The sequence below is a fragment of the Apis cerana genome, linkage group LG7 (genome assembly GCF_029169275.1).
Source record: "Apis cerana isolate GH-2021 linkage group LG7, AcerK_1.0, whole genome shotgun sequence".
NCBI lineage: Eukaryota > Metazoa > Arthropoda > Insecta > Hymenoptera > Apidae > Apis > Apis cerana.
Genome location: NC_083858.1, coordinates 11,744,215 through 11,771,108, shown reverse-complemented (window position 1 = coordinate 11,771,108; position 26,894 = coordinate 11,744,215). Strand labels below are relative to the sequence as shown.

The 26,894-nt window shown below is 29.0% G+C and overlaps 1 protein-coding gene across 5 annotated transcripts; it reads left to right on the top strand.

The window, feature by feature from the left end:
* The first annotated feature begins 701 nt into the window (after positions 1-701).
* LOC107999391 (lysophosphatidylcholine acyltransferase) lies at positions 702-26,891 on the top strand. Of its 5 annotated transcripts, none has more exons than XM_017059188.3 (11): positions 702-838; positions 13,848-13,993; positions 21,647-21,861; positions 23,621-23,733; positions 24,188-24,342; positions 24,433-24,570; positions 24,707-24,832; positions 24,957-25,104; positions 25,357-25,455; positions 25,522-25,666; positions 25,772-26,891. In XM_017059188.3, exons 1-11 carry the CDS (start codon positions 713-715, stop codon positions 25,855-25,857), a joined length of 1,497 nt encoding a protein of 498 aa, XP_016914677.1. In that variant the 5' UTR covers positions 702-712; the 3' UTR covers positions 25,858-26,891. The 5 variants fall into 5 exon arrangements, with proteins under 5 accessions (XP_016914677.1, XP_016914676.1, XP_061933217.1 ...); XM_017059187.3 differs by lacking the exon at positions 21,647-21,861 and adding an exon at positions 18,853-19,070; XM_062077233.1 differs by lacking the exon at positions 25,772-26,891 and having other exon boundaries at positions 25,357-25,714.
* The last annotated feature ends 3 nt before the right edge of the window (positions 26,892-26,894 follow it).

Genomic DNA, 26,894 nt, shown 5'->3' with positions numbered 1-26,894 from the left:
TTAATATTCCTGTTTTAAATATTCAAAATTATATAAAATATCTTGTTATATTTCTAATTTCTATTTTTTAATCTAAATTGAGACAAAAAATAATAATAAAAAACGATTTTATCAACTTATTTTTTAACGTTACTTTAATAAAATTTTATTAATTTCTAGAAACTTAAATAAAGTGAAAGGGTTTTGCTACTGACGTAGACGGTCCTGGTTTGATTTTCTCGTGCCATTCCGCTTTCACAGGGGAGACTGACGAAGATACCCGAACGAACTTTCGACTAAGCGGCACGATGCGCACGCATCCGACAGTATCCCTTGCGCGTTCGGTGGGGCTCGGTAATGGTCGGAGAGTATTTGGCCGGTTCGTTCTGTCGAGCCGACAGCGAGCACAGTAGATTGTCGACTGACAACCCTTTCGCGTGCGAACATGTCTCGCCGCGGTTGAACAAGAATTTCCTTTTTTTTTCTTCATCGTTTTTTTTTACCCTACATCTGTCTCGATTTAAACGTTAATATAAACAGTGCCAAAAAAACTAAAGCACATCGTATAGAACGTCTCGCACCTGCCGATACGTATCGACGTTTCGTGGTTAGCAGTGTGTGACACGTCGAGCCGTGTCTATTGTCTCACTCTCTTTCCACATATATATATATATTTCCCCAACCCTCTCTGTCTCTTTTACCTTTTTCTCTGTTCGTGATTACTCGGAAAAACATGGATGAGGCCAATGGAAAAATGCGAAGCAAACACGAGGACGTTGATGCTGCGTCCCTCAGTGCTGACATCCTGAACCCCTTCGTACATCGTCTCGAGCTCGACACAACCTACGACAAGCTCAAGGTCAGTAGTTCTGCGAATCTTCCTGCACGCGGAAATATCCTTCGGGATCGATGTTCACGCGTAAGACTCGAATGTTTTGAGAATTATTGAGGGCGGGGCGGAGAATTTATGACCGTTGCAACAACGGCTATTTCGCTTTTCGGCCACATCATGCCATACGCCAGTCTTTAAAAAAACGAACTTGAATGTACGATTTATTCATAAAAATAGAATAATTTTTCCCGGTGTGATAAAATTTACTTTAATTACTGTGCATTAGCGATTGTGTTCGTTTCAATGTATTTTTTATTTTTGAAATATTGCAATGTGAATACTTACGTAAAATTCGAATCGCTGTAATGTAAAGATCGGTTTTCCGACTCGAAGCGGAATTCGACGATTGAATCGTCTGTTTTCATATGGAACGCATCGCGGCATTCGTTTCCTATTTTCGCATTTTAACATTTTAACAGGATAACGAGATATTGTAAATATGAAATATTCGGTGAATTTGTATAATTTAAATTATACAATTCGTGTTGTTAATCAATCTTTTTAAACGTTCGATAAAAAATTTTCATTTATTTAAATTCCATAAATTTGTTTTATTTAAATATTATCTAAATTAAATTCAATTTTTTTAATTGATTCGAGAAAAAAAATGAAATATTAATTTTTATTGATTTTCTATTTTGTAAAATATAGATGATTATGTTCGAAAAATTGAAATAAGTATAACAAATTAAATTGATGAACTTTTTCTTTATAATAGGAAATACTTGTTGAAAATTGTTTAAAATGTTTCCCATCTATATGTAGACAGTTTTGACACCTTGACATTATCGAATTATCGATATTTTGGGGGTGTTCCTGTCATTTCAAGTGACACAGCTTCGCTACAGATGTAATAGAATTTTTCAATTTAAAACATACTACGTTTCATCTAAACTAGCTTACAAGCTATTGAATTTCTTCCACTACAAATAAGTCCGGTAAAACAAAACTAGATTATTGTGAGAAATTGTTACACTTACAAAATCGATACCAAACACGTAATAAAACACCAGAGAAAAATATTTATATTGTATCATGTGGATGCATTGCACGATTTATCGCATGGTTCCTTAATGATTAATCGGTGATTTCATCAATATCGTTTGGCAGGTGACACGATCGATAGTTTGCACGATTAATCGATATACATTTGACGGTGACATTAAAATATTTTTATCGATGTCTGGTGACGAAAAATCGCGAGATCATTACTAAATCTTGTCTGGTATAATATATTTATTTATTTTCGTAAAATATAATCTATATCATTGATGTAATTATTAATTACTATATAACTTGTATAAACTATATAGAAACTATATAGAAAAATAAATATAAATAACAATGAGTGTCTTCAAATTTTATTAACAAAACGAATGATTAATAAAACAAAATATGACGTAACCATTCTAGATCGATCCGTAATTTAAAAATATCAAAAGAGAATTCAATCCAAATCATTATGAATAAATTTTTATTTTGAATATCAAAATTGTTTTAAATCAATATCAAAAGTTTTCGTTTCATTGATAAAAATATTTAAAAACTCGATTATTATCTCGTCAATATTTTTATTTATAAATTGAAAAAGAGCGATTGAAACTTTCCATCTGAAATTTTATCGTGTCTAACAACGAGAAGTCGTAAAAATTCGTCCGTCTATGCGCTCTAATTGGCACGCACGTGCATTATCCTACTCATCATTCGTGCGGGCGCATAACTTAAACGCGTCACGAGATATATTTTTTTTTTTTTTAAATAAAAGAGCCTCGGAAAGCGTTACTGCAATATTTAATACGCGCATCACCGCTTCTGCATAGTCACACGTAATATCACGCGATCGTCAGAGATAAAACAAGTTAAAAGATCGCCGTCCTCTTTTTTTCCCCGACTCTGTTTCAGTTTCAAACTCTCATATGCGTGATTATACGCTTTTCAACATCATGCGCGTTTCAAAACGACAATGTGCAAAGTTACTTTTTAGATTTTTTTCTCTTTTTTTCTTTTCTCTTTTCTTATCTCTCTGAACAAATGGACGAAAAAGAACGTGTAAGAAGCTGATTGAATTTTAAAAAGTTGGTCCATTTTTTTATACGGTGAAAATAAGTTCGTAGGAAAAAAGATTAAAATTGGAAGATTGAATTTGTTTAGCAGTTTGTCTCTTAAATCTTATTTCACTTCCAATTAACGAGATGGTTCTGTTCGGTATTTATAAAAGAGTTGAGCGTTATTCAAGTTGTTTCCAATAAATATTTATCGAAGATAATTATAATCTAAATAAATTTTCACTGTTTCTTTTTGAATAAATATTTATTATTCGAATAATAATAACGGACGAATTTGTTTCCAGTAATTTTGCACGAGTATTTTTATGGGGATATTTACGAAGCAAGTCACACTTGTGTATTTGCCTCATAAGTGTGATATTCTTTATCTATCTAAATATGCTCTTCTATATCAGAAAAAATTCACATTAATACAAATTCATTAAAAATTACTGCGTCGTTTATCGCAATTACTTGCAAATTGTGAAAATGCAAGTAATGCAAATTTCAATAAGAAAATTTATAAATCAAAAAAATAACGTAAACATTTGATTAATTGAATTAAAAAAAAATCACATTATTGCATGTGAATATTTTTCTTGCTTTTCATATACAAATAATTATATTGAAAATTGCGACGAATGGAAAAAATAAATGATTTGAAATCCGAGTGAATGATAACGAAAAATTAATACTTTGAATAGAAAATTCTCGAAATAAATAATATACACAGAAATATGCTTTTTTTCTCAAATTGTGAAGTAATATTCATCTGTGTAAACTGTGAGTTTGTACATGCAGAAGTAAAAGGATCATTAACGTCGTTTCCTAAATATAAGTCACATTTAAAACACAAAGGCACAATTCTCCAAGAATATACGTGGAGATTATATGAAAACGAAACGATGTTTACATCGAAAAAAAAAAAACTTGCCTAAATTTTCCTTTAGAAAAGAATATGTCGCGAATGTTAAAAGAAAATGCAAATAAATAATCATCATAAAAACAATTCAAATATAACAAGAAGATACGTTAGTTGTAAGATAATCGATATTTTCGATTTTTTTTTTTAAACTTCGAGAATTAAAAAACGTAAAAAAAAAATAATAATAATAATGATAATAATAATTTCTACGATAAATAGAACATCATCCTGAGAAAATGAATAAATTTGCATAACAGTTTCACAAGTAAAAATAGAATAGAGAATTGCGTGAAATACAATTGCATTTTAAACATAAATGTATCGCAGTTAATATGATCGGAGAAATGTTTCATCGATCCCATTCACATCGATTAGATATTCTTTTATTCAATCGACTATCAACAATTTTATCGTGATTCAAAGTAAAATAATTTCAATATTAAATCGATGATATGATTTCTATTATTTTTATTCGTCATTTGTTATACGAGTGCCTCATAGGATTAATTAAAAGTAACGATGTTTATATAAATAGACAATTTGTGTCACATGACGAAATATCAATCCAGAATTACTGTTATTAAAATCTTATTTTAACCGTACACAGAGATGACAAATCGATCGGTAGATTTCTATCGATCAATATTATCTATATGCTATATCATATTCTTTCACAAATTCGTACTTTCCGTATTTTATAACAGAGAATTATCCAGAATTTTCTTTTTACTTTTTTTCTTTTTTTAATACCGCACTTATGTACAGTTTCCACAAATTTATAATACTTTATGATAAATTACGTTATTAAGTTTTCGTATATAAATTACGATTTTCTCCAAATGAAATTATTACTAAAGAAAGATTTGTAAATTACTTATGTTCGCATTCTCTCGCATTCTCGTATACATCATCCTGACAGTTGTTCGAAATAACACTTTTGAAAATGCAATTTAGATAAATATTTTAACAGTATTAATTTTTTTGATCTTACATGATGTATCTATCATCGCTATCGCTTATTATTGGAGGAAATTTCATCGTAGATTTCTAATGAAAGGATCGTTTGTCTTGTACATAATGTAATAACACGTTAGATATAACAGACTGTGAATAATGAACAAACGTTACATTATCAAACGTAAAAAAATTTTACTCGATATTTTCTAAATTATTACTCGAAAAATTAGATTCTTTGCAAGATTAAATGAAAAAAATATAATTTATTTCTACCAATAACTAGATATAACATCGTGTTTATTTTGTTTATATCTCATTGATACAATTTAGCTCATGTTCCGTAATGTTATTATTATATAACATCCGTATCGTAATATAAATTTTTACACAACGTTTTATAATATAGTTTATAATATAATAATACATTTTATTACATCTGTTACTTTATACTATTAAATATGAATGAATCTTTATATATATATATATATTTGTTTCCTATTTTTAAATAATTAAAAAAATTTAATTTTTAAATAAACTCGACCTTCTTTCTCTTTGACAAAACTATGCAATTTCACGTAATTTCGCAATTTCATAGTCGGATACGTTCCAGATCGATAAATCTTTTAATTGCCAATTTCCCTACCATTTGTCCCAATAATTAATCTATTTTTCCCCCTTTTTTTTTTGAACGACGAATCGAAATGTATTTTTTTGCAAAAACAAAAAAAAGTATATATAATATAAAATCTTGGCACGTTCTTGGCACCAATTTGATTTTCCTTCAAATGGTATTGGTGTTCGCAATTCCAATCGCAAATCGAACTTTCTCCATTTGAACCGGACATACCGGATCCGATACGATTTACAGTGGACAATGCATTGTCCAAGAAATTACAATATTCTTGCACTATAATCGAATTATACACAAAAACCAAGCGATATTTCGATTATTTCACAGATTATTGTGTAACAGGAATTCGACATTAAAAAAAAAATAATATTGCGATATTGCCTATTTTGCAATACGAGTTTCCTCCCTCCCCCCCTCCCCTTTCGCGCATTAAATAATAAAAGATTCTTGATTATCGCAATCGAGAAGTGACATTTCTTTAAAATAGCTTTTCCACGTGATATCCATACACCCGTACATTTGTTTTCTATTTACTTGTAATTAAATATTATGACAAACCGATATTATCTTTAAAGGTTTCCAAACAACTTTTGACATTATAAAAACTTGCAACGTTAAAATCGTTGTAGTAAAAACTTTGTAATAAAATCTTACGTAAAATAACAATAAAATTTGAGCTCGAAATTTTTGTTACGCGATTATTATAAGTTATAAAATATAAAAATAGAAAAAGTGAAAAGAGTAAAGTTTTTAATTGCGATTGATAAACATTTTTTATATAGAAATATTTTTAACTAAAAGATTTGCAGATTGCATATTTCTAGTGACGAAAATAATAATTTTTTTTTCTTTATTGAAAAGAGTGTAAATAAAATAATTTTTATCGAGAACGAGTCTTTATAATAGAATCAGACTATAATAGCTAGGAAATATCTAGGTAACACGTATCCAAGCAGTATTGAATTTTGAAGCCTCTAATCGTTCTTTCGTCGTTGGAAAGAAAATCTCTTTAACTATGACAAGAAACTCTGACGACGGCATATTGGATCGTATAATATTTTTGTGCTATTTATACTCGTTTCTTTATTACAGCTTTTTTTCAAATGAAAAATTAGCACAGCGTGCGTTTATTAGATATATAAATTATGATAAATTATGAAATTTTATCGTTCGATGAAAAACGGATGATAAATTAATACTCTTTTAAAAATAATTTAATTTATACGTTACAGACTGTGATTCAATTTTAAAATAATTAAATACTTTTACAATTTTAATTAGAAATATTATTTCTATTATTTGAATCTGTAATAAATTAAATGAAAGATTCGTGTTGATATCTAATATTTTTTTTATATTGATAAAAATAAATATACTTATCCATTCTTCTCTCAACAAAATTCCTCGATGTTTAAGTTTCAAATTAGTATTTACGAACGCTGTTTTACGAATAAATTTATCCAACTCGAAAATTCTGATTTTAATGAAAGTGTACATAGAATATAATTTTCTTGTTTACGAGAAATCTCTTCCAAGGAGTGAAATCAATCTGAAAGCAAATATTGTTCAAATATTTTTCAATACAATTTTTTAATACAATTTCATTACAAGTACAATTTTGAAAAATTTTTGCTACACCAGACCGCTAAATTCTAAACATTTTCTAATTTAAAAATTTTATCAAAATTTACGTTTCGTTACGCATTTTTATTTCACCGTTACAAAATTTATCAAAAAAATTTTTTTACTTCAATAAAAATTCAAATTGAAATCGTTTGAGCATCGATCTCGATTCCTTTAAAACATTTCTATTTCTAAAAAAAAAGAAGCGTACCATCGCGCTTTGAAAAAAATCACAATCATTTCGTTGAAGAATAACAAAAACCCGAATCACTGGTTGAATCAAGAAGAGAAAACGCGTAAAATTGACATTTAATAAAATAAGCAAGGACCGCTGATGATTATTTATCGATGTAACTCGACGCCATTTAATATCCATCCATAATTTTCCTTAATTCCGTGAATTTTTTAATCAAATAATTAATCGAACGAGAAAGAGATGGATAAATAAATCTTCTCGCTCGATTATTATTATTTTTCCTCGTCATTTCTATCCAGTCGTTAAAAAGTATTAACCGAGTTTAAAAATTGTTGTTGAAACAAGTGGTAAGTAATTATTAAATTCAAATACGAAACGAGTAATAAAAATATCGCGGTTAACTTCTCGGTGCTGTTGCTTTTCACCTTTTACTTTCGCGTCGTTTACTTTTTTCTTTTTCTTTTTCTTTTTCTTTTCTTTTCTCGGTCAAAAGGATATGGAAGGCAGTTTGCTACGTTGCGTTGGCAAATTTGCGACGGTAGGCGTAAAAAAAGAAAAAGAAAAAGAAAAAAAAACGCGCCAATTCTGGTGACATGAAGTAAATGAGCGACGCGAAACGGATGGAAAAACAATTCTCGTCAATTTTCACTGGTAGAAGAGCAAGTCTTTCGCTTGAACGAAATGTGGGTCATAAGTAGGTAGAGAGCCTACTCCGTCGAACGTATTCTCTACAAAGAGCGAAAAAAAAAAAAAGAGGCGGAGAAACAATCCTGGAATTTTTTTCCTTTCTTTTCTTTCTCTCTCTTTTTTCTTTAAAAATTCAAAAATTACACCAAGAATTATTCGTGCACCCGCGAGATATTTCTTTTAAAATGTCGATACGATTGGAAAATATTTCTGAAGAAAGTTATCCAGTTATTTCGATACTGAATATCTGTATCAAAATAATATAAAATTTTTAATCGTGCGAAACGATACATTTCATCTTCTGCGAAAACGATCGCTCTCTCGAGATAATTGTCTTAATCAATGAAACGAAATTGCATATTAAAAAACTTGAGATTACGTGTTAAAAATTTGAGTAAACACTAATAAGAAAAAACAAGCGTTAAATCGAGAAAATTTTATCGCTTAAAAATTGAACTTTTAGTTGCAACTTAATTTAATCTTATTTAATCGACTTTGATGTTGACATTCGTTCGCAAACTGTTAAACAAGTATGTGTACGTCTAATATACAACCCAACAACTTGGAAAATAACATAACTAAAAGATAGAGGCGAGGCGAGGGCATTAATCACGATAAAAAGATCTCGTATTTCCGTCAACGTAAGAAATTAAATAGCTTCTCACAAATTTCTCACAATATTCTTTTTTCCTTTTCGTCTCCGATATGTGCACGTCTCGAAATTCTCGCTTTCGTATCACGTGTATCTTTTCTCTTCTCCTGAAGAGCCTTGACACAGTTTCTGTCCGTCAACCCAAATAATAAAGCCACGAGTTCGTTAATTCATGATCGTAATGCTGTTAGATTAAACCCGTGACTCGTTCACGGATACAGAACGCACGACACGTATCATTGAGGATACCTGAATGAACGACCTTGTAGATTTCGCACAGATACCGTGCACGACATTGAAACAGTTCATTGGAAGTTACCGAGCGAAAGCTTATGTACGTTGGAAGTTTCTCTTGAATGTTAATTGTCGGCTTTAAAACGTACGACGGCCGTCGTGCGGCTTAATAAACATCCTTTCGATGTTTGGATATCCGCTCGATCGAATTTGTAAAAACTCATGGCTAGTGCAATTGTGTCGAAAAAAATTTTTTTTATTTAAAAATTACAAACACACGTATCTGATTATCTTTAAATCAACGTTACATTGGGAATATACGTATATATATTTAAGATGCGGTAAAGTAAAAAAAAAATATCACCTATTAAATATTATCTATTACGAATCATTGTAAATATTTAATTAACGTTCATATTTGTCCTCATTATCATTATCTTCATCTTCATTCATTGTAAATATGAAATATATATATTATAAGAATATCAATTTGTTTTTATATGCCTTAAATGACAAAAATTATTATTTTTCTTCGAAAATATAATTGTTTAAATATATTATTTCTTGTTATATCCTTGAATTGACGATATTCGAGAGATTGTATAACCCCTCGAAACCAATAATGGCGACTGTATTACATATAAAAAGATAAAGATCAGTTTCTTTTTTTATCAGATAATTTTATTTTAAGATATTGTATTCTTTATCAAAAATAAACACTTCAGGAATTATTTAAGAGAAGAAATTAGATTATAAATTTTTTCTTATATGTACACACACATTGTATTTGTTAATAAGAATTAGTTAATGAGCACGTTATAAAGCACAAAGTAGATAAATAGTTTCTAACAATAAAACTTGAAGATTTATCGCATTTAATAATGGCACACTGTCTAAATACAATGATTAAAGTTTATTGTTTGCTTTCTCTCGTAAAACTGACTTTTACTTCGCAAGTTGATTCTCAAAGATAAAAACAAAAAAGGAAAAAATGTAAAAATGAAATATTTTCGAGTTGGGCAAAATAATGTTTACTCGTAAAAAGATTCATCGATATTTTTACGTTAAAAATCGTCCATCTTGTCCACCAAGAGAAAAATAGGACGAAAAACGCAGTATGAAAATTGCTATCGGGTTAATTTCACTCGATTTTTCGTGCATAATAGTGCAACGTGGCGAGGAATAGCGAAAGCTTCGATCGTAAATTACTTTTAATTAAAAACGCGATTGTATTCGTGGAAGATTTAGGAAAGAAAAGTTATTCGACGAAATTTGTTATTTTGAAAATTGCAAGTTGTATCGATTCTCCAACATGAATTTTTTTTTTTTCATTAAAAATAATGAAAAGTGTCGTTCTAAAAAAATTTAGAAGTTAAAAAAAAATGGTTACGCAAAATTACACGAAAGATAACGTGATTTAAGAATTGCTCGGATGTAACCTCATTGTTTAAAATCACACATGATATATACATTATGCATGAAGATATTTAAGAGCTGGTTGGAAATTAAAAGAAGAGACGAATCCATTGAACGTCAATTTCTTTTGTAGTTATATTCATTCATATCTTTAATATTTCTCTCTTCTTATTTTTTTTTTTTTTTATATCCAATGTTCATTCCGCTCTTGGAACATCCTTTTATACGCGAAGGTCGTTTCTAAAAATATTAACATTTTCTTGGAGCAATTTTTAAAGCTTGAAAAAATTATTCCAAGAAAACGTATTTGAGAAATTTACGAAGACAAGGCTCGGGGATTGTCGAAGAAAAATTTTATCAATTTTATTCTATTATTGTCGACACAAATTTTATTAGATTCGAATTAAATATCGTATATCGTAAAATCTTCTTATCTTAAATAAAAAAAGAAAAGATTTAATTTAATCATGGTTTAATTTAATCAAAGATAGAAGATATTATTAAATTGAAATAATGAAAAAAAATCTGAAGGAAAAATATAGTTTGTTTAATCCGTTAAACAGTTACCAGATGTTTGCCGCATTTACTATCACTAGTCGCTAAACAACCACTCATCCAATTAGACCTCGCACTTAATTCGAACCACGTCATAAAGAACGTCATAAAGGAAAAGTGAAACTAAAAATGACTTCCTCCATCTTCTACAAAAGTCAAATTTCAAAAATAAATACACTCGTAAAAATGATATAAATTTTCCCTATGATATATTCAAACACATATTTCCATAATATTCAAAATTCCAAAAAATATTTCAAAAAAATAATCAACATGGACAAGCATTTTTCCAATTTCGAAACAGAAATGTGAATGGGATTTAATCATCATCATTTAGTCAATTTAGGAATCCGGAGTACGTCGAAATGATTACTCGATTATAACCTCGATCGATTTCTCGATACAAATACAAATACAAATATATAATAAAATTTCCAAAAAAAAAAAATAAATAATTTATAGATAACTAATCTTTTTCTAATTTCAGAACGTGAAAATGGAATTTAGTCATCGGGAATTCAAAGTATGTAGAAATGATTCGGTCATAACCTCAATATTTTTCGATATAAAGCATAAATATATATTCAAAAAATAATAATAATAATCCGTAGATAATTATGATCTTTTTCTGATATATCGAAACAGAAAACGTGAAATAAAATCTCGTTCGTCGACAAAAATTCGAAACTTGTCCATATTCGAAACGATTACTAGATCCATAAATCAATCTCTCAATCCTTTTCGATATATATAAAATACGCGCACACATGCATATATATATTCAAAATTCCAAAAATCCACTTGGAAAAAATAATCCATAATTATTAATCTTTTTTTCTTTTTGTCGAAATTTTGAAACAGAACGTGAAACAGAATTTAATCATCGGGAATCTGGTACATGTCGAAATGATTACTCGGTCATAACCTCGATCTTGAAAGTTTCGTGTGTACACGTTATGTAAATACACATGCGTGCGGCTGTGTTGCGGGCACAAAATGACGTGAACAGGTGATAGAGTCTAACGGAACGTCTGAACGGTACTCGTTTCTTCTTTTTTTACCTCTCTCCTCTCCTTACCATCTTTTTCCGCCCGTTCTCTCGATCGTTCGTGCCGTCCAGCATCCTAAATCTCCACTCAAGCCCCGTAACCTTGGCACACTGAACAAAAAAGTAGTCCTTGTTCCGACCGAGAAACCAAGGTTCGCTCGGTGAACTCCGGGATTAATTGATTACAACACGTGACCTCTATTCCGATAACGATTCTCTCCTTAATTTCACGATTATTATTTTTGAAAAAAAAAGAATTTTTTACGAATGAATGGATTCGATTCTCGATTAAATTTCGATAATTTCGTAAATTAATAATTCGCGTATTTTAAATTGCGTTATTTTCTTTTTTTTAATTTTCTTCTTCCATTCGAGATATCGAGTTAAGGTGAGTTAAAACGAAGTGACACGATTTTTGAACGAAAGTTAGGTATTAGAAGAGGAAGAGAAAGATAAACAGATGTAATTCTAGCTTTAACTTAATTTAGCAAAGTTAAATTGCTTGTAACTTGAAAAATAAGATTAAATGGACGTTTATTTGCAATTATCAATTTCACTATACATCTTATAAATTTCTACTTCGTTTCGAACGATTTTGTACCTCACGTACATCACGTTGTAATAAAAGTAGGTTAATATTAAATTAACAAATTATTGATAATAAGTCTAAATACCATACAACTTGCATGCAAATTAAATTATTAAATGAAAATATATAAAATCCAACGAATTAAATTGTCGAGAAAGCAAAATATAAAAAAAAAATTCTTACAATACTTTAACTCGCCAATGATGCAATTAGTAGAAAGTGAATGTCGCGCTAACTGATATTGACATTCTCGCGTAGTTTTCTCGAAAATCCCTTTCTGTAAGAAAACTCGAAAATTATTACACGCAATTACGCAAGGAAAAACAAATAAATAAATAAAATCATCGAACATAATGTTACATGAATTGTCTGCGATGCATTGAAATGAATTTACATGGATCGGTTGAATAAAAAATTTTACTCGAGCAATCGGCATGGAAGGTCGTCGTTCTTCTATCCACGTCTAAGGTGGGCCGTTTATCGATTACCATACAAAATATATATATATATATTGAATGTTTGTGCCTCATTGTATTGATGAAGTATGTATAGATTGTGCTGATCAAGGTTTCGATAATTCTTTATCAGCGAAAACTTTCGCGCTATCTCCTTACTTGAGTCACCTTAATAAGGACTAAAAAAAATTGATGCATCTTCACTCTTTCCTTCTCGAATAAAAAAACCCTGAACTATTTTACTCCTCTTTGATCTAATATTTTTTTTTTCGAAATTCGATTTGACAAACGACTTAGCTCCACTTTCGAAATTCGCTCGAAATATTTTTAATCTTAAATTTATTATCTTCGACATTCTGAAATTTTGATATACTTTTCGATTCTGTCTTTTAGCAACCTTACTGGCCGATCGTCGTTGATTTATGAATTATCGGATCGATTTCTTTTTAATTATCATCTTATTGGGAGAAAATATAATTTTTTGAATAGTAACACTATCTTTTCTTCTGATTCTTTCTGGCAGAGATTAGAAAATATTTTCTAAGATGGAATAAATTAAAAAATTTAGATATTAGGAATAAAGAAAAATATATTGTTTTTTTTTTGAAATTTTTTTCTTATCATCGCTGAAGATTAGAATTTAATTTAGGATTAATTTTTCTTTATCGATTATTTCGACTTCTCTCCTTTCCAAAATATTTCCATAGAAGAATAATCAAAATGAAATAAACGATGAATATTTTAATTTAAAAATTCCCCCCTAATCGTGTAATGCAAATGCAAAAAATATAACAAATAATAAGATAATTAAAGATGAATCAGAGATCACAAAGAAACAAAAGAGATGGAAAATAATGCGTCAAAGTTGAAAAGTTCTTTTTTTTTTCTTCTTCTTCTTTTCCCCTTTGCATTGGAGCAACATATTGATAGCAGTTGTTGAAGCGGAAATGCTTCGTATTTCAGACGGCATTCCTGACTGTGGCTCTCCTACCATTCAGACTAGCTGCAATTACGGCTCTGGTGATCATGGCCTGGCTTTTGGCTTGTCTAGGTCTTCTTGGATTGTCCGAGGAAGATCTTCGACGTGCACCTTTGACGGGGTGGAGACGGTAAGATGCATCGAACCGCCATTATTACCTTCGTCTCATTTCCATGCGTTTTTTTTTTTATCGCCTCTGCACTCTCTGGTTTTTCTGTCCATTCATTTCGAATGCCTTGAACTAAAATTTAAAAAGTTTTTCCTTTATTATTTCTATTTTTCTAACGAGTTTTTTGATTTTGTTTGTTGTATGGATATTGGAATTTTTGCATGGCTTTACGGCTGTTATACAGATATTCGTTTATTTGTCGTTGTTGATTGAAGACTGGACATAAAAAGAATCGCAAATATCGTAATTAATATCGTAGACTTTCGAATTTTCTTAATATAAAAACTTTCTATTGTTAATTAAAGTTTTAAAATATCGACGTGTGATGTGATATAAAAAAATAAAAGGATAAAATTTTGTTAGATTGATATCTTAAAGTAGCTGATATTTTAAAAATTTTAATTTTCAGCACAAACTTTTTCTTTTATGACCAGTCTTTAATTGTAATTATAATTAATTGTATAGTTTTATATTAGTTTTATAAAAATAATACCGAATAATAGATAAAATTTTTCTTTTCTTTAGAAGAGAAAAGTGATTTTAAAATTGAATACAGTAGTTTACTTTTTTTTTTTTTTTTTTTTTTAAATGAAATTTTTAAATTCGTGCATTCAAATAATAAGAGTTCACTTTCAGACAAGCGGATTTAATCAAAATGGTTAAAATTTAATCAATCGGATGCTATTTAAAATTTCGTCCCGATCAATGAAGTTTTAGTTAAATGGAATATTATTGTAAGTTCTGTCTTTTTTTTTTCTTTTTATTTGACTTTGAAATTATCTTTTCTTTTTAACGTTTCAAAAATGTTCTTAATTAAGTTTTTGTGCTTTATAAAATTTCAGTATGCGAATTCTCTCGAAATTTAACATATTTTTCTAATGAATTTTTTTCCTTTTTTTTTTAGTCATGAAAAATTTACAAGCAAAAGTAAATTAACCATATTTGTTTATAAGATTTATAATGAAATCTTCAATTGTTTGCCTCAACTTTTGTTCGTTTTATATCAACATTATAAATAATAATGTTGAAAGATTGATGGCATCACGTTATTGGTAATGTAGGGAAAAGTAGGAAATTTAGTTTAGTAATTTAGAAAGGAAGCAGCTGATAGAAACTTGTATATAAATAATGTATTAATTATAAATACGTATTAATATTAATTCGATGCAGTTTGAACTTGATCAAATTGAAATATTGTATTTATTAAATTATATTTACTAAACCAAATTTCAAGAATTCATTAACTATATTATTGTTCTTTTTTTTTTCAAAAAATAATTATTTAAACGTAAAATTTGATACTATAAAAGCAAAGAACGATTCGCTGATCTATATCGTTATAAAGATTATTTACATGCAATCAAAATAATAAAGATATAAAATTCCATTCATTTTTTCTTTTTTTTTTATCCAACATAATAAAACATAATAAAAATTCTTATTATGCAATTTTTTCTAATGTATCATTCTTTCTTTTTTTTTCAAATTAACAAACACTTCATTGTCTGTTAAAATTTATTTCACATAAAGCGAATTCTTTTACTCACTTTCTTACTATTACAAATTTTTATTATTTCTAATATAATCTTCCTTCTTCTTTCGAACCAAATACCGAACCTCTAAATCAAAATTTACTTTTCAAACTGAATCTTCTTATGTACAAATTCTTATTCTAATTATTTCCAATATATTGTTTCTTTTCTCGAGAACCAAATATCGAATCCTCTGTATTAAAATTTACTTTCCACGAATCTTTTTATATAGAAACTTTTATATATATATATATATACATGTATACATTTCTCTTCGAGTCAAATACCGAACCCTCTGTTAAAATTTACTTCACCCAATACTCGATCTAATATAGCGTATCATTCCATTTCTTTTCGAATCTCCATATTAAAATTTTTCCTTCCCACATCAATCTGAATCTTCTTACGCTGGCAACTAACTCTTAACTATATATAATTATTTCTCTATCGCTCCTTCTCATTTCGAGCGAAATGAATGCACCTTCTAAAATTTACCAAAGCGGGTACACTTCTTACTTCTTACATACGTCTCGCTTGATACTCTTCTCCGCTGTATATTACTTCCTTCCTTTTATCGGGCCAAATGTTTAAAATGTCTCCGTCGCAATACCGTGGCTCGACGCAGCCACGAGAGAGAGAGAGAGAGAGAGAGAGGGATGGATGAAGAAATGGCCCTGGCCAAGATCCGATTACCGACGGCGAGACGAAAATGATTAGGATAAATTGCGGAAATCCCTTGAAGGATTTTATTTCACGGCCGTACACTTGAAACGATTGAAGATACGCCTAGGTGGGGAGTGAGCGTGAATGACCGCGGCAAAGAAAGGAACGAGAATACGATAAAAAGAATAAGTAACGGGAGAAAGTACGGGTTGGATAAGTAGTTCGTGGCCGTTCTCTCGCTCCCAACCTTCCGATCGATGGAATTCGCAATAACAATTCCCCCGGCGCATCATTTCGCCGCCTATCGCTTATCGTGTCTCGTGATTTCGATCGTTCCACGATATTTAATCGCAGCAAGTGTCGCGTTTCGCGCGCACACCTCTTCGATCATACATTTCGAACGAAGACAATTTAATCTCTGTAATTTTCAACAGCTGAAACGCCGCGCCGCGCCGCGCCGCGCCGATTTCACGTGGAAATGATTTTCTAACCAGAAGTTTTGCTCGCGATCAGATAATATGCGCGTGTGTATGTATATACATATATATATATATATATATATTATTATTGAATCGCAATTAGATACTTTCTTCCTCTTTTCTTTTCGATTATATCGTTCTGATTTTATTATTGTTTCCTTTTTTTTTTTTTAAGATGGAATATTGTATCGTATTCTATATTGTATTATGCATATAGAAATACGTGGCGTTTAATAATGAATGTAGGAATGAAATTTTTAAAAAATTGGATATACATATATATATATTTTTTATGAAAAAAGCCGTAAGATATTTAATAAACAAGAAAGTAATTATCTGTTACTTTTTTTATTAGAAATTGTAAATGTATTTATAATGAAGCTTGGAATTTGGTTCGATGGAAAAGATATAAATGATATATTGATAATTCAAATTATGAATAAGAAATATTATAATAATAATAATAATAATAATAAAATTTGTTTCTTTCGTCTACAGTAACATTCAGAAGGCGTATTTGTTTCGATTTCTATAAACGGAAAATGTGTCGCAACACTTTGAAACGTAGACATCGTTTAGAATAATAAACTTCCCCATAAGAACACGTCACACAGGAGAAATATTATCGGTAGAAGTTTGTTTGCACGGAAATATAGTCGCTTTTCGCAATAAAATAATTATTGCCACCTTCTACTCTACTTTGCACATCCACCGCCAGATATACATCCAATATTTATTATTAATTCGAAATGCAAAGTTCCATGGACATTGTAGACACATAGACCAGTATCGATTGAATTTAATTTTCATGTATAGCAAAACAAAACATATAGCAAAACAAATTGTTAATGCTCTGAATTATAAATTTGTTATTATTCAAGTACATTAGATTGATACATAATTATTAGACTTTTTGGAAATTGAAGGATAAACATTAGAAAAAGATTAGAATTATGTAACTAAAAAATGTATCTAATTTAAATAAAAAAAAAAGAGAATAACAAATATATAAATATATCTTTTTCAATTTTTAATTTATATATACTTATATTATTGCTTATAAAATGAAGTAATGATTTTTATCTGATAAAAAAACAAATAAATAACTTTTTCAAGTTCGGTTTATAATCTCAGGAAGAATACATGTAACTTTTTTTTTATTCATATAATGATCAATAAAAACGATTTTTCCACAGTATAACAGCTGTCCACTTTGAATAATTCAGTATCGTTGTATAGACATTGGATTCGACTGTAACCTTGAATAAATTACTTTTCTACCTTGAAGATGCATTTATTATGGCTTTTATGTTATGTTACATATATATATAAATATCATGTACATATATAACGAAATTATTTAATTATTGTAAATATTTTTTGTTAATTTAATTGTTATGGATCGAGATTAATTTTAGTAGATTGATACACGAGATGCTTAATGTATATACATCGTTTGCTATACTATACTGCTATACTCTTTTTCTTTGTAAATTATTCTTGTTTCCTTTTCCTTTGAAAAAGGGAGGCTATGCATGTTTCGTAGCATCAATAATTATCTAACATATCTAAGAATCTTTTATATTTTCTCTCAGAATTTTTTCATTAACCATAAAAAACTTTTTCTTTATATCGAGCGTTATGCATTGCCTCATTAATTTAACTTACACAATTATTATAACTAATTTAATTATTTACCAAACAAATACGGTCAAATTCATTTTGACCACCTCGATAGAACCTCGATTACTAAAAAAAAAAAGAAGAATAAATTCATTTATATCGTTAACTCTTCTTTGACCATCTTCTTTTCTCGCCAATTATTGTCATCAATCGTCGATCTAATTTCTAAAAATTTATAAAATTTCCTTCGATATCCGATCAATGAAAATGATATGGATATCGACAGGAAGTAGCGGCAAAGTAAACGAGATTCTATCAGATTTGTATATAACTCTGAAAGTAGCTGTGCACGACATAGAGAGTTGTAAAATTGCTTGCCAACGATTGTAGCACGTTCTATATATAAAATGATGTAATTTAAATATACTTGACCATGTATCTGTATATAGTGTGTATATATATATATATACATATATATACATATATACATATATACACATATATATAAAAATGGAAAATACAGAGACATGCGAATTGTGATCTGCTGGATGATGCGAGCATTGTTCATCTGCGGTGGATTTCATCACCTGAAGGTCAAAGGTCGTAGAGCAGAATCAAAGGATGCTCCCGTGTTAGCCCTAGCCCCGCATTCAAGCTTCTTCGACGCACTTCCGGTTGTTTACCTCGGCGGACCGAGCATCGTCGCCAAAGCGGAAATCGGGCGCATTCCTTTTTTCGGAAGTAGGTTTTTTTCCTCCCAAATTTTTGCTCTCTCTTTCTCTCTCTCTTTCTCTCGATCCGATCAGAATCGTTGTTCCGTCGTTTCCGGTTTCTACGAATTAATCGAATTAGCCTCGTTGCGTGACTTCTTTTTCGTTTTCTTTTTTTAGAGATTTCGTCCTTTTCTATTTTTTACTTGAAGATTTTGCTTAAAGATAAGATTGAGAAAATAAGAAGAGAAAAGAAGGAAAGCGATCGTTGTTTTGTAAAATTGTTGTTTTCGAATGTCGTTATTTGAAAAAAAAAATATCTCGAGGGAAGGAAACGTTTGTTTCGCAATTTGTTTTCTTAATATCGGACACTTAATCTCGTGAGAATTCAATAAAATAAAGTAGCGTAAGAATTTTTGCTCCATAATTTAATTTTTCAATCGCTCGAGAATTAATGAGATGCGGCGAAGTCAAATTAAACGAGTATAAAATTCGTTGAAAAACAAAATTGAATAAATCGAAAGAAAATTGATCATTTCTGTAAAAAAGTAGAAAGGAAATGATAATAATATATTATTTTACGAAACTTGAAACACGATGGAACACGATTTTTAAAAATCTCATTACGAATAATGCAAATCTTCATTTTATTCATATAATCTTCATTATCCATTTTATTCCTAGAAATTGAATCCTCGAATAAGGATATATCGTTTCTATTTGCTAAAGAAAAGTTGTAAGAAAATCCGAGAATCTCGCATTATTAATCCTTGTTTATTAATTCTTCTCCGAATCTATTCTATTAGTTGAAAAGAAGAATCTTAAAAAAAAAAATGCATTCTCAATCGATCGAAATATCATTTCATCTTGAATTTTATTATAATTTACGAATCACGTAATTTCATATATACGAAATCTACGAAATCGCATATAAATCGTTAAAACAACGTAAGATTTTATAAAACAACTTCGTTATCATTATACACGTGCAGTTAATATCGAAGAAAAGAAAAGAAAAAAAAAATCGTATCGACTTGAGATGATACGAAAAAAAAATGGAATATAAACATGCATATACATGCATGTACATACATACACCTGTGAAAACAGGGAAGAGGAAGATTATTCGGATATATAAAGGCTAACAGAGATATGTATATAGGTGGTGAATGGGGAACATTATGTATTGTTACTAACAATATCTGGAATAATGGGCATACCTACATCACTAACTGACACTGTTTAATACTGGACAATCACAGTTGGAGCACGTTATTTTCTATAAGAGGTTCAAAGGTTAACAACAATCGTTACAACACCTATAACGCATGACTACGGATACCACGTTCCTTATTTCCTATTTTCCAAATAATATCCTCCCTCCCTCCTCCCTCTTCTCTCCCCGCTTCGACCCGAACGCAACGCGTGCAATACACGGAATTATCGGTTTTTTCTTCCCTTCCTTTCCCAACCAGGGAAAAAAAAATAAGTAAAAAGAGAAAAAGTTCGTCAAAGTCTCGGCAAAGCGGAGGTGTAACGCAGGAGGAACGGTCGGGAGTAGCTCGTGGAGTAACGAACCTCGCGGCTGCGTAAACTTTCTCGTTACAATGTCACGTGACTCCTCGGGAGCGAAGTGAAGTTTCACTGTTGCGCAAATAAACCGATACGATACGATACGTCAGTTCCACGTGACGTTCGAAGCCAAAATTAATATATCCTCTCTGTTTGCAAATGTCTCGAACATTTTTAAACCCGTGTCGATACCCAAAAATGGTATGGTCAAATGGAACGTTTTCGATATTGTTCGTTATTTCAATCAACGCATTGCCTTATCACACGAACCGACTCGAGACGTTAATTAAATGTTATTTACCCGTATCGGCCAAGCTGTATATATATGTATATATATAATTCATTTGACGTGAAGTATGCAGCCAAGAGTTTCGAACGAAACGGGCACACGGTAATTTTAAATATTGACATAAGAGTTTCCGTAAATTTGTCGGGAAAGAGGAAAGAGGAGAATTTTCATCTGTGTAATTCGAATCGGTAATGTTGCTCGAGATTCCGTAAAGGGAGGGAGTCGCGTTCTCTTAGAAAGTCGATTGGAGGAAAAGATCAAAGGAACGAGGCTCGCTTCTCGTTCAAAATTTCAAGCAGTGTTAATTACAAAAGAAAAAGAAGAAAAAAAAAATCTGGATCAAAAATATCAGAAGATATAATTCCTTTTGCCCTAAAGGAGATTGGATCCGAATTTTTTTTTTCACTTTTGTGAACGAGAGGAAAAAGGGGGACTAGGATAGGGATATTAATTAAAGAATAATCAAAAATAAATTTTTCAAACTTTCTCGAAACGGTCCACTCCACTCCACTTTATTATGTAATATCGATCGATAAACGGGGTAATAATCGAAAAATGGGAAAATAATCGTAAAATAAATAGGCAGATTAGACGTTTGAAGGCAAAAGAAGATAAAAGAAAGATAAAAGGAAGAGAAAAAAAAGAAAAAAACGATCGCGTCCTCGAGATCTCGGTGGATCTCGAGATGAATTTAAATAAATGAACGGGGAACCGTGTTAATCGGAGATTAACGTTAAAACCTGCAGCAAAATAGTGCCCTGGTTGTGCTTTATGGGTCGGCTCACTTACCAAGCAGGAGGAATGAGAATCGTTGTGCGCGGAAGGCAGGCGACGAGGGCGGAAGCGCCGATCTTAGTGGTTGCACCCCATTCGACCTTCATGGACGGAGGGATTGTCTACATAACTGGCTTCCCTTCGATCATCGTAAGACGAGAATCAGGATTGAACCCTTTCATCGGAAGTACGTGCCAATTATTGAAACGATTTCAATCGCTTTCGATCATTAACCAAACTGGCTGGATCCTTTCCTTCAATAAATTGCGTAGAGTTAATCAACTAACCAATTTCTCATCGTACGTTATTTAATATATCATAACATTTAGGGTAATTCCGATCGGGACCAATTGGAATATTTTTTCGAAAAAGGATTAGATCAGTTTAGTGACTGTTTTTAGAAGTTTTTTTTTTTTTGAACGTGAATTAGATCTAGATCATATTAATGATTGTATGTGTGTATAATTATATCGTTATTTTTTGGGAAAAAGTAAGTAATACTAATTTAATTTATCGATTGAGTAAAAACGTTAAATGAACGTGAATTAATTTGAAATATTGAGAAGAAATATTGTATAAATATTTCGTGTGTATAATTCATATATTTCGCGACGTAAAAACAAGATATTTGACTTGAAACTTTCTTAAATTTAGATATAACCATCTCGTATGACGAAATTTTACAAATTATTTTTATTAAGACAAACCATAAAACATAAATCTTTTTTTTTTTTAATTCTAGAAATATTAGAATTTATTTGGAAATGATCAATTTCAAAAATTTTTGATTCCCTATTTTTCTAATATTATATTTTCTTTTTCCATTCATTTCATTTCTACATACATCGTGTACGAGTAAAATTAGCTCATTAAAAAAAGAAAAAAGTATGGATTATACATACGAGTATTCCTTCCACCAGATACAGAATTATATTGTTTTGACATTGAAAATATTGATTTTTAGAATCTATATCAATATATAATATCAATCAAGTATTTTATTTCTCGTGATGAATAATATTTAAACATAATTAATTATGTTTTGCAATTTTCTAAATTGTAATTTGTTTTTCTTTTAGAAATTATTATTAGATTATTTTTAGAAATAAATTTCATTGATAAATTTAACGGATAGAATCAATATAAATTTTTCCACACAAATGATTCTTGATTCTTATATTTTGAAACACAAAACGAATAGATTTTGTTATTTAAATAAACTTGTTAATTATATTTCGTTATTTATATATAATATATATTTTTATTAGTTTCGTAATTATTTCATGAAATAACGCGATTCACATTCACAAAAATCTCTATTGATATTAAGAAGGAAATTATGAACCAAAATTATGAACTTTTAATAAAAAGGATGCCCAAGAATTTTGATATGTAATTTTTTACTTGTCATAATATTAAGAAACATAATAATATAATGATTTAATAACATAAATATTCGAAAATTTGGATTAGAATTTTTTTAAGCACATCATTTTTTAAGATTATAATAAGATTATAATTTTTAACAATTTTTATTTTTATATTAATGTAATTTAATATAACTATTTGCAATTAAAGAGAATTTCCATTTAAAAAATATCAATATTGCCAATAAACGAACTTTTTTCCAAGATTCTCCCATTCACCACGATACATATGAAATAAATTTTAAAATATATTTAAAATAATAAAGTTTTGAAAAATATGTTCAGAAACTTTGAGGAAGGTAAAATTAAATAATAGAAAAAATTCTTTTAACATTCACTTTTTGTATTTAAGTAAAATTAATACGAACTACAATTGACATAATTGTATAATTGACATAATTGAGTGGCGTTGAAAATTAATTTATTGCATGTTTTTTATTTTTCCATTTGTTACATATATATCTATGTACGTATGTATGTATGTATATATACATATATTTTTTTATGTCATGCTCATAGAACTTATCAACTATACGCAACCAGTCTATGTTTGGAGAGAAGATCCGAATTCACGACAAAATACGATTAAGGAAATTATCGAAAGGGCTACTTCGAAAGAGGATTGGCCACAGGTATCATTAACAAAGAAAACATTTTTTGTAAAAATCAAGATAGATAAAAATTTTTTATTTTGATTAAATCGAACAGATAAACTTTAAAAAATAGAAAAGAAAATCAAAAAATAATTTTCTACTAAATCTCATTAATTTTTAGATCTAATTACTTAATAATATATTTAAAAAAAAATTATGTTTTAATCTATGTGTGTTTGTAGTATATTTTTAATATTAATATATCTTTGATTTTTTATGATTTTTATAAATTTTTAAAATATTTATATATTTATATATTTATATATATATATAAATATTTAATTAATAATTAATTAATTACAATTTAATTACTTATTTAACTTATTATTATTTAAAATTTATAAATAATAAATTTATTTATATTTAAAATAGTTAGAAATATTCTCAATATTTTTTTAATTAAAAACATTTTTAAAAAAAGATTTATTTGCAGGTGATGATTTTTCCCGAAGGTACTTGTACAAATCGATCGTGTCTCATTACTTTCAAATCAGGAGCATTTTATCCCGGTGTTCCTGTCCAGCCTGTTTGTATCAGATATCCTAATAAATTAGATACTGTAACGTGGACCTGGGAAGGTCCTGGAGCGTAAATATTTCATGTTTTTTTTTGTTTTAATTAAAAAAAAGAAAAAAAAATTCATCGAAATATAAAAAATTATAAAAATTATATTTTCAGATTAAAATTATTGTGGCTTACATTAACACAATTGAATAGCAGTTGTGAAATAGAGTTCCTCCCCGTTTACAAACCAAGCGAAGCCGAGAAAACAGATCCTAAACTTTATGCAAATAATGTACGACGTCTTATGGCAGAGTGAGTATTATCAAAGTAAAGATAGATTTTGAATTTTGAAAAATAAATAATGAAATAAATAGAAATCTTTAGAAATCTTTATATTTGAATATTAATTATATTATTAAGTAAAAATAAAATTTCATTTATTTTTTAGAGCATTACAAATTCCTGTATCAGACTATACGTATGACGATTGTCGAATTATTAGCAAAGCTCATCAACTACATATACCACGGGCATCTACCATAGTGGAAGCTCATAAACTTCGTAACAAACTTGGGTATGTTACTGATACAAATAGATTATTTGTACAAAAATAATATATATGTATATATATTATATTTATTATTTTAATACATACAAGTATTACAATAATTAAATATATGAAATTTTTATTCTTATAGTTTGGTATCGACAAAAATGGAAGAAGAATTAGTTCAGAAGAAAACAGAAAGATTTAGCGAAGAAGTTAATTTACATGAATTTGCACAAATTCTTAGAATAGATGCAAAAGAATCTGCTACTCAACAACTGTTTCGAATACATGATAGAGTCTGTATCATGTATTATTTTTTATTTATTACAATTATTCATTGTAATGATACTTGTTTTGTCAAATATCTAGTATCTTTCATTATTTTCATTTTCTCAGATTCTAATATCAAAGATAATAATAATTAAAATAGTAGTTACGTATACGTATAAGTTTATTATGTAATAATAATCGATACATTTCTTCTCGTGAATATAAATAATGAACATATATTACACGCGACAATTTTACTGATACAATGATTATTGCAGCAAGGAAATGGTAAAATAGATTTGGAAGAATATTTATTCACGGTACTAGCCACGACAAACGCAAATTCAGAGTTAGACAAAGTTGAAACAGCGTTTGAAGTAAGTATGAAAAGAAAATTTCATAAATTTATCTTTTACACATATTATATATATCATGACGAACAGGTATGTGGCACAAAATCATTATCGTGTATTAATAAAATGGAATTAAGAAAAGCTTTAAAACTCTCGCTAAATGTGCCACTGGAAGAATCTGATAAAATTTTTCAGAATGCAAAAATTGATTTTGCCGATACGACAGTGAATTTTGGTAAGTTCCAAATAAATTTTAAATTAAGCTATTAATAAGAAAAAAAAATGTAACTTTGTAATAACAATTATTTTTTTTCCCCCAATTTTAATCATGTTCGGATAGAATTCGTTTTAGCCGCACTAGCAGCAAGAACAGAATATTCTCATATATTCGCTGGAAATCCTGAAACGAGAAAAAAAAATATTTGAGAGTATTTCATCAACTCGTTCCATGCTCATCGAAGATACAGGACGCATCGTGTTTGTGGCAGACCGCTTCTTAATCAGATATGTGCTAGTCCTGTGTAAATTTGTTCCATTCTTGCTGACATTATTATCTTCTCAACGAAAATAAATAGCCATTCATTGTTTAATATTATATTATCGTTGACGAAGCAAGAAATGTTATCTTCGTAAAAACTAAGAAAATTATATACGGAACGAGAAAAATCTATAGAGATTATTAGAATCGTACTGAGCAAACATTAAATAGAAAAGTTTTTCGTACGAATAAAGTCAATTTTTAAAAGGAGTGCAAAAATCCAAAATAAAAAATAAAATAAAAAAGAAAAAAGGATGATATATATTTATTATTTAACTTGTATTCTAATAATTTCTTATTTACTATAATTTAATTTATAAAAATAAAAATTTTTATATCGTATTGTTTTTTTCATAATGAAAATATACGACTATAATTACAGAAATGCGAAAAAAATAAAATATTTTTTATGATCTTTTTTATTTTATTTATTATGTAGTTCATACGCATATAGTAGTCGTGATATTGTTTCGTTCGAATAACAAGGCATAATAAAAAAAAAAGTACTATGTATTTTCATTCACAGATACTTATCGTTACTCACTTATCGTTATTCGCATAGAATTTATTGCAAAAATTTCCTCCCTTTCAAAGTTATCACGTTAAATTTTAAAGTCATGTAAATAGTATTATATCGAAGGTTTCTTAGACGTAAGCGTATGCAGATTCCCTCCTCGTGTAAAAATAACGACAAATTGTCCATGCAAAATAAAATTAGTTTTAGAATTATCTAGATTGCTCAGGGTACTGATTAATTAATTTGAATGTTCTGTGCGTTGTATTGTAATAAAACGTATGGCTAATAGTTGGTGAATAATCGAATTATACAAATGTAACCAAAATTTCTGATATGTCGAATATGTCTAAGAAAACCAAATGTGTTTAGAACAATGCATTTAGAATAAATATGCTATAAAATTTATTC

Bases quoted from the DNA above. Each gene is read 5' to 3' on its own strand.
- LOC107999391 (XM_062077232.1), top strand. From the start codon at position 713: ATGGATGAGGCCAATGGAAAAATGCGAAGCAAACACGAGGACGTTGAT. The intron at 24,571-24,706 runs GTGAGTATTATC...TTTATTTTTTAG, and splicing joins GTACGACGTCTTATGGCAGA to AGCATTACAAATTCCTGTAT. The intron at 24,833-24,956 runs GTATGTTACTGA...TTATTCTTATAG, and splicing joins AAACTTCGTAACAAACTTGG to TTTGGTATCGACAAAAATGG.